We start from the raw sequence: 9,718 nt of genomic DNA, 5'->3' as shown, positions 1-9,718 counted from the left end.
CTCTATAACAATTTTTTTTTTTTTTTCTTTTTCTTTAATTCATATTCAATTTTTCTATGCTTGAAAAATGCTGGATCACAACAAAACTCCTATGACTTCTACTTCTTTGACTCTTCTTCCTTTCTTTCCTTCTTTTTACTGTTATATTTTTTGTTATTAATATTGTTATGATTTTTATATTTTATATATATATATATATTTTTTTTTGCATTATCCTTATGATAATCACTATAATATATATAGATAAATATATAGTAAAATATATACCTATATATAGTAAAATATATAGATAGTACTTATTATATTACTGTATTTAATATTATTATTACTATTTATTACTATTATTATTACTATTTATTTTTATTTATTTTTTATTACTTATTATTATTATCATTATTATTATGCTATATTTATACCATCATAGGTCTTTACGCGTCATCAGTTTATAACTGTTTGTAAATGTCCCGCACGATTGTATATATACAGTTATTATTTAAGTGAAAATATATTGATTTGATTTTGATTTGATTTGATTTGATTAGATCCTGGATCTTCTTTTCTTTACACAAATTTTTTCATGTTTTTTGTGATGTACTCTCCTGAAGTTTTTTTACTTTTACATTTATACCTTTTAATCCTGAACCTGCTATATGCTGGTACCTAACTATCTGTATCTTTGAGCTCATGCATTCAAACATGCTCAAACCACCTTAATCCCTGGTCCACTCTCTTAGTTCATTCACTATTTCAAACCTTGTATTTATTGAATTGTCTTTTTATTTTTAAACTTCATTTTGAATAAATTTTTAAAATCACGTTTATCATAGTAATAAACAATGCAAAATAAAATCTATATATTTCAGTTTTTTAAGTTTAGAATTTTTATTTATTATTGTAATGTATTATTTACTTATTATGTGATGCTATTTCTCAAAACCAGTTAGCAGCGCCGTACTATCGCAAGTGCAACAAGTGCAATTGCACTGGGCCCCCTATTAAATAAATTAGAAAAACTTCTCCAGTACCATAAATTACTACGAATTAAAAGAAAAAAATTTTTTTTTTAGTTTCTGCACAGGGCCCCCAAAAGTTACAGCACGCCGCTGCCAGTTAGACGTAGGGAGAACTAATCTGTGTTTAAAATGCTAAAAAAACTGCAAAGAAAAACGCACTATAAATTTTCTTATATTATTATAATTTACTTAAATTTTCTTATTTTCAGGTAAATTTAGGTAAAGTAGCATTTCAAAAAAAGAAAAAAAAAAGAAAATACACATCACATGTATAAAACATAGTTTATTATTTATTAAATCTAATCTTATATATATTTTTTACATGAGTACTTTTAGTAAAAAATATCGTACACAAGTTTCTTTAATTAAAACTTCTGTATAATCATATCATGTGAAAAAAGTCTCATAACAACAATGGCATCACCAGAAAAGAACGCAACAATTACATCACAGCAAAAAGGCACAACTCTTGACTTAAAAATTAAATCTAGTCGACCACTAACATTACCACATGCAACTTTACCAAGTGTACAAAAACATTTTGAGTTTCTGCAACCTTTATCATCAAAAAAAGTTCGTTGGTTTTTTCAAGAGGAAAAAAAGTGGATTCCTTTTAATGGCAGCGATTCATTAAAAATTGAGACTATATTTAGGTATAAGTTTTTTACTTTAGTGTTATAAATATCATTAAATAACACATTTTTGTTTTCCCATTATAAATGTTGTTTCCTTTTTTTTTTTAATATTGTATTATAAAAAAACATGGAATTTAGAAGGAAAAGTTGAATTTTTTTCAGTTAATGATTCTTAACTGAAAAAACTTCATTTGTATAACTAATTCAAAATATATTGTGACAATATATATTGATTTTATGAAATATTTTTATAAGATAAATGTTCTTATAAGATAAATATTTTTATAAGAAAAAATGAAACAAAAACAAAACAGCTAAAAATAGCACATCAGAAATTGTTCAATTTTCAAAGTTGCAGTTGCTTTCCAGGTTGCTCTTCTGCACCAACACTCTAGTTTTCTATTATCTTTATGCATGTTTGTGGAATTTTTTGCTTTGTTTCTTTTATGAGTTGGTAATTTTATTGTCCACGAGTTTATGAGCAGCCATTATTGAATTTTAAATGATATATTCCATTTACTATCTAGATTTGAAAGACTTTAAATACGGAAACCAAAAAAAATTGTTTCTTTATTATTCTTTGTCTTTTATATATATATATATATATATATATATATATATATATATATATATATATATATATATATATATATATATATATATATCTGTGTGTGTGTGTGTGTGTGTGTGTGTGTGTGTGTGTGTGTGTGTGTGTGTGTGTGTGTGTGTGTGTGTGTGTGTGTGTGTGTGTGTGTGTGTGTGTGTGTGTGTGTGTGTGTGGGAGAGAGTGGTGTTTTAAATTAAAAAAAGAGATAAAAAATATGTCTGGATGTTTAATAAAAAAATTCTAGAGTAACTGATATCATCAAGTTAAAAAAATATATTTTTACACAATTCCAAGTTTCACTAAGAACCTCATAAAATTCTTTTTTGCTTGTTCGCTTTGAAGGAGGTATTTTAGATTTTAAAATTGCTCTTGATTTTTTAATGGGGTTAAGGTTCAGGCTTTGTGGCGGACATTTAAGGATGTTAAAACTTAACTTTTTTTTGAGGAATTGTTGTGCAACTTCGCTGGTGTATTTGTGGTCATTGTCATGTTGAAAAAAGAATTTGCTAATCTAAAATTTATCATTCAGCAGATTGACATAAATTTTTGAAAAGCTAATCTTTTTGAAAATGTATTACTCTTGTTAATTTACAAATTATAAAAAAAAATTATTGCAGTGATATAGATCCTGACATAAACAATATCATTTTTATTGTTTGAGTTTTGATTTTATCAACAATGTTACTTAATATTGTCTGTTACTTTATATGATGCTATTTTCTTATTTAAATAGGACATTATAAATGGTTTGAAGCAATTGTTTTACAACAGAATATCTTTCCTGACAGCTTAACTTGTTTTAGACAGATCAGGGTTTAGTATTTTTATTATGATACTACTATTAGAAAGGTTCTAAGATTTATGAGCACTTCTTATTTTCCCCCAAATTAAGTTTTATATCAGAGTTTTTGTTCTTCAAAATAAAGTTCTCTTTTATTACAGCTAAGGACCCAGTAACACCTAAAAGTGTTTAAAAAAATTTAATCAACAAATTTATTTAGAATTTTGAATTATTTATAATATTTCAAATTATAAAATTTATAATTGAAAAAATATATTTTAACTTTATATTTAGATATATTATTGTTATTATGTATAATAACAAGAATATATTTAAATATAAATGTTATACTTATTTCTTATTATTTGGATTTAATGTTTTTTCTTTGGTGTTTTTTTTTTTAAATAGTTTATAAATATAATTAATGACTAAGAAAAAATTGACAAATTAGTTATAATTTATATTTAATAATTATAATTATTAATTATAATTTGTTATTATAATAGTTATTTGTCAATTATTCCCAAGTTTTTATTGCAAAATATTTTTCAAATGTTTACATTGATTTTAAAATAATGTTCTAAAATATGAGCAGCTGTGGTCCAGTATTTTGATTTCTGGCTTAAAATCAATAGGTTCAAGGTTCAATGTCAACTCTGATGTCAACTAGATTCCTGACTAATTTTTAACTGACTAGATTCCTGGCTTATTCTAGGGTAAATCCATATGAAATCATCCCAAAAAAAAAAACATTTTCGACACCCTTGCATCTCAGAATTTGTTCATTTTTACCTCACTTGCAGTCCATATTTAAAAAATAACAACTGGAAAAATTTTAGTTAAAAATACACATGGGTTCCAGAAATATCAGAAATAATGCTGACTCATCATTTTAGTGATTATCTGAAGCGACTACAAAACAATTTTGACATGTAGTATCTTCATGATGGCTTGAGGAAATTTCTTAAAATTTGGTACCACAATAGATTTTTATTCAAGAAATCCAAAAATAGCACCCTCAAGACTTGATTGTCTCAGGAAATACCTATATAAATTGTTACATAAAGATATGAAATGAAGACACGAAACCGTTAACTGCAATTTAGGAATGTTTTCTTTATGTCTACTTGTATTATGCATGAAAACTGTTATTTACAATTGTTTTCTTTATTTCTTCTTATAGAATTAGAATGTAGAATATTCATATGTACAGAAACAAAAACACAAGTTAAAAGTTAGAGAGAGCACAAAAAAATAAATTTTAATTTTGGAATTCAGAAATTTCACAAAAAGATCTTTTTACAACTTTAAAAATCTTAAATTTTAAAACCAAAGATACTGAAATGTTTTTAAACATTTTTGTTTATATCAATATCTTTGTGGTGTTAATTAGTAGTTTAAGACTAATATAGACATTGACATTATGAGGTAGACAGTGGGAATTATTTAAACTTCCCCTCCTTTTCAGCCTTACATCCAAGAATTTGAAAAAAAGAAAAAAAGGAAAGACAAATTCTAAATGCAAAACAGGTAAATAAAATTACAACAAAATGGTTTTAAATGTAGTTAATTTTTTTTTGTAACCAACTGCTTTTATTCCCCAAATCTAAATCAGAAATGTTGTACGTGCAACCTGATATTGTTGTGGTTGTAGAAATTCGGCATATAGCTTCATAATTGAGCACCCAACACTCATCATTTCTCATTGGCCAAAAGAAGTTTTTACCTCATCCATGTGGATGCATGAATCTGACTTTTATATCAAGGTCATCTTCAGCAATCCCTACCCACCAAAATCCGTCATAAAAACATGCAATATAATCCATTTTTTTTATGTTTAATGAAATCTGTTTATTATGTTTGCTTTTTGGAATGGTATTAAATATTTCAATACATGTATTAATACTTATTTTTTTATAACTTATTAGAAGCAATTGGAATAAAATGATGATATGTCTTTGTCCCAGGAACTGTTCTTCCACCTAAATATCTTTTTTCTAATTGAACTCTTGTTTGGTCGATTTCATCTTTTTAAAATAATTTAAAACAAATTCCATTTATCTTGACTTTACAAAAGGAGTACATTAAATTAACATCTAAAATCTGCCCAGTTGTAATTTGTTTTAGACTTTCTTGACATACTACTCTTTTAACAGTCCCATCAATACCATCACAGGGGGATTTACTATGACTGGTAGCAAAAAATACCCATTCAGCACTTAAATCAAAGTCTTTACTGTGATGACAAAGATTGATAAAGTTTTTAAAAATTTTAAATTGTGCTGCGCAACCATTGGAAAAGTATTTCACACTTAACACATCAGGTAAATTTTCTTTGATATATATCTAGTTAAATCTTCCTGAGTCTTGTAAATAAATCCTGTGTTATAATTAACATCTTCTAAAGGTAACAAAAAGATTTATGTTTGAGAAGTTTTTCCTCTATAAAACAAAAGTACAATTGTAAAGAGTGAACATTGACTTTTGTTCCAGTGATAACTTTGAACCTCATTCTGAACAACATATTCATAATTTTCAGCAAAATCTCCTAAAATTAAGCATTCGTTTTGGTTAAGATTTTCTTTACAGTTTTTTAAGTATCTACTTTGTGTTTTTGCAATATATGAATGAGTGGTAAGGTTGTCAATGCTGTCACATAATAAATCATTAAATTCATCTAGTGGCAAAGACTGTAATAATAGTGTTTATATGTGATCAGTACTCTGCCATTGCCTGAATGCTATATCTTTTTCAAGCTCATAGTCCATAAACTCTTGCACTAAAAAAGTTTTTAATGCTTCAATACCAGGGCATTGGTTACATTGATGCAACATACATTCTGCTTTTTCAAGAGAACAAACAATCAATGCCATAAAATCTTTATAGCTTTTATTCCACCAAATGGCATCAATGAGAAATTTTGTATTTTGGTGATGTATCCATACACATACATTGTGAGTACCTGATGCATTAGTTGTAATGCACCATTTAGGTTTAAGCGTATAAAACTTTGACAAACTGACTTTGATGTTAGGGTAGTCTTTTTTAAATGCAACATGTAATTCATTAGGATTGAGTAACAATCTATTTTGAACATGTTGGTTTTTCTTAACACTTACGAAATCTTTTTTTCCTGGCATCGTTCTTGAAAATTCATCACTTTGATAAAAGTTAATCACTAAATTAACTGTTTCTGGTGAAAGTGTTAATTTAAGTTTCCAGTTTTTTTTTTCGGGCATTGATAGAATTCCATGCTCATTTTTAACTTTTCTTGCAACTCAAACAAGATACTCAGACACTTCAAAGTAGCTTGATATCTTTGTATGTGTCTATGATTTTGGTGCGAGTGTTAACATTTATACTTTATGGCGATAAGAGTCAGTCTCTGAAATTTTTTTTATTTCATACATTAAAATGTCTAGATCATGGTCATTGTTAATGTTGTTGTTTGAAATTGGGCTTTTTGTTTCTGCTGTTAAAGAAGTTTTTTTTAATATTACATGTTAATGTGACTATTTTTGCAACTCTGTCAATAGTGTTCTCAAACTTTTGTTTTTTGAAAGACTTTTTAGTTTGACTGGTGAAATTCCAAGTAATTCTATAGTAGTATCTAACTTAATTTTTTTCTCACTTTTTGATTCCCATTCTTCTTGTGAATTTAAATCTTCATCAGTTTCTACTGCTTTTTTGTAACATTTACAGCAGAATTTCCGACTTGGGGTTACATTATGAATGTTAAGACTTTTTCCAATATCACATTTCTCCATATTGAATATGCTTATTATTTATACTATTACCTGCCAAAAAAATAAAAAAACAATAAAATTTAGATTCTTTAAGAAAATACAAACAAGTAAATTATAACCTTTAAAAAGAACAAAACAAAACTTATGCCTGTTTTTGATATAATAGGATGTAAGCATTCACCAATTTGAAATAATGAAAGTAAATTGTTTCTCAAACTTAAACTAAAAAAAATATATGTTGTTAATTTTTATTTTAATAATTTTTTATTATTAATTCATTTTATGTGAAAAAAAAAAAAAAAATCCAGGGAGATAGGGGGGGGGTCAGAGTAAGTCAGAGTCCCCCTGGCCCTCCCTTGGCATATGAATATAAATATTCTAAAATAGTCACTAAATAACACTATTTGGTGTTTTATTTAAATAAATGTTTTAAAAAATATTTCAATAGCTTTCCTTACAAAATTAAAATTTTTCTAAATAGATACCATTTTTAAATGCAGATTTTGATCAAGTATTAGAGAGACAATTGACGAATCTAATTTTTTTCAGTAGACCTAAGATGAAATCATGATATACAATTAAACTTTTTTCTCAGGATCTTGGGCCACATTCTTCATTTCACCTCCAAAAATCATTTCATTTACAAGTCAATAATTTTGAACAAAATTGAATAAACGAGGTATTTCCTGAGACAGTCAAGTCTTGAGGGTGCTATTTTTGGATTCCTTGAATAAAAATCTATTGTGGTACCAAATTTTAAGAAATTTCCTCAAGCCATCATGAAGATACTACATGTCAAAGTTGCTTTGTAGTCGCTTCAGATAATCACTAAAATGATGAGTCAGCATTATTTCTGATATTTCTGGAACCCATGTGTATTTTTAACTAAAATTTTTCCAGTTGTTATTTTTTAAATATGGACTAGTTTAAATATAAAAAGTTTTAAGCTTTGTAAAATATCTACTGGAATAAATTGATTTTTTAAATCTACATTTGCTTTCTGATTTTACATTTATGAATTATAGGACATCTATGAATGCAGTAGATTCATAGATGTTCTATTTCTTAGAGTAAAATCTTCACAAGCTAAAATAAAAATTTTAATATTGAAAAAAGTTTTTTTCTTTAAAAGTCTGCGAAAGGCAATTTTGGGTATCGTACCATTTAATTTTTTATTTTGATTTATATATCTATCTGACCTATTTATCTTCCTTTATGCTATAACATACGTTATTACACGTTATAACAAAAGTTTTAAAAAAAGAGAAACTAAATAAAGAAAGAAAAAGGAAAATTAATAAATTTTATTTGTTAATAAATTTTATCAAAACATAAAAATAAATTTATTTATTTTTATGTTTTGATAAAAACATTAAAACAAATTCATTTATTTTTATGTTTTGATAAAATTTATTAATAAATAAAATTTATTAATTTCCTTTTTTTTTTATTTATTTAGTTTCTCTTTTTTTAAAACTTTTCTATTTTATAGATCTCTCCCTTCTAACATGCAGTCACCATCATTTAGTTCTACAAATGTTAATATTGCAGTAGAATTACCTGTTGTCAGAGGCTCTTTGTTTGAAGTCAATATTTTGAATCGGGAATGCATTTCTATTTTTTGGAAAGGCAAGTATAAATTTGTTTTTAATTTTTTTTAAAAAAACCTGTTGTCTTAAAACTATTTAAAGGGTATAAAAAAAATAAAAACAAAATGAATATAATAAACTTAATAAACATAAACCTAAATAGATATAAACTCATAAAAATATAAGTATAAATTGATTAAACAAGTCATGAGTTTTGTTTTTTATGGTTATTTTTTAAAGTCTTATGTAATCCTGTGTTATATTTTTATTCCCAAGAGATTGGTATTACATTTGCCTAGTCCTGGGATCCCTGTATTTTTAAATATCTGTTCATGAAAGATGTTATTATTTTAATACAATTTTAAGAAATTTAATAGCATCACTTATTAAAAAATAGGTTAAAGAAAAACAATTTATTAAATTATTACGGAATTCTTTTTTAGATTTAGTTTTTTAATATTATACAGGTTTTTTAATAATACATAGAATATTAGTAGGTTTAATAGTCATTAAAAAATTATAGACTCTTTATGAAAGAATTTTTTTATAGTCTTATAAGTTTACTTAAAAGAATTTTCAAGACCTGAAGTACTGAAAGAATTTTCCAAAAGAAATAAATTCAGATGGAGAGTCAGAAAACTTTTTAGTGGTTTTTACAAATGTATTGGCTTTTTTATGGTTATTTTTTATTTTATGTTTATTTTAATTTTAAATCATTAAATTTTAATTAATTTTAAATTATTACAGACACATGAGCTTAAATGGTCAATTTTAAAAACTATGAAAAAAATAGTTTTCATAGTTATAAATTTAATGTAAACTGAATATTATTCTTTGAAAAATCATGTTTGACAAGTTACCTTGTTTGAAGGTTGTATATTACTTTTAGCATCAGGAAAGCATGAAGATTGTTTGAAGATATAACTTTTAGCTTCAGGAAAGCATGAAGATTGTTTGAAGATATTACTTTTAGCTTCAGAAAAGCACAAAAAGTGGCTTTAGTTTAAAAGTTATCTTTTCAGAACATAAGATCACACAAAAAATTCATTTACTGATAGATAATTTTTTTGAAAACGACTATAAAAAAAGTTATCATATTGAAATACCTAAAGAGAATTTAGACTATGGTTTAAAAAATACAATATCTAGGCAATTAGATAAACAACAGTTTGTTAAACCTTGGATGTCTGTTAGTGGTCTGAAACTCTAAAGAGAATTTAGAAACCACTTGAAACATTTGAAACAGAAACTCCAACTTTAAATTCAGACTCATAAATTAATGATGTAGCTTGATTTAAAGTGTCTAGTCTTTCAAGTAATTCAACTATTAATTTAGAGCATTTTATT

At 25.5% G+C, this 9,718-nt stretch overlaps 1 protein-coding gene across 2 annotated transcripts in view; it reads left to right on the top strand.

Annotated features, from left to right (window-relative positions):
- Positions 1-1,315: 1,315 nt before the first annotated feature.
- LOC101234320 (phospholipase DDHD1) overlaps positions 1,316-9,718 on the top strand; it is a 71,293-nt gene continuing 62,890 nt past the window's right edge. For both annotated transcript variants that reach the window (XM_065799007.1, XM_065799006.1), the window contains exons 1-2: positions 1,316-1,666; positions 8,275-8,411. In XM_065799007.1, the coding sequence (XP_065655079.1) occupies positions 1,428-1,666; positions 8,275-8,411 (376 nt within the window). In that variant the 5' untranslated portion in view covers positions 1,316-1,427. The remainder of the gene's footprint in view (positions 1,667-8,274; positions 8,412-9,718) is intronic.

This window comes from Hydra vulgaris, chromosome 06, assembly GCF_038396675.1.
Source record: "Hydra vulgaris chromosome 06, alternate assembly HydraT2T_AEP".
Lineage (NCBI taxonomy): Eukaryota > Metazoa > Cnidaria > Hydrozoa > Anthoathecata > Hydridae > Hydra > Hydra vulgaris.
This window is presented reverse-complemented; position numbering and strand designations above follow the sequence as displayed.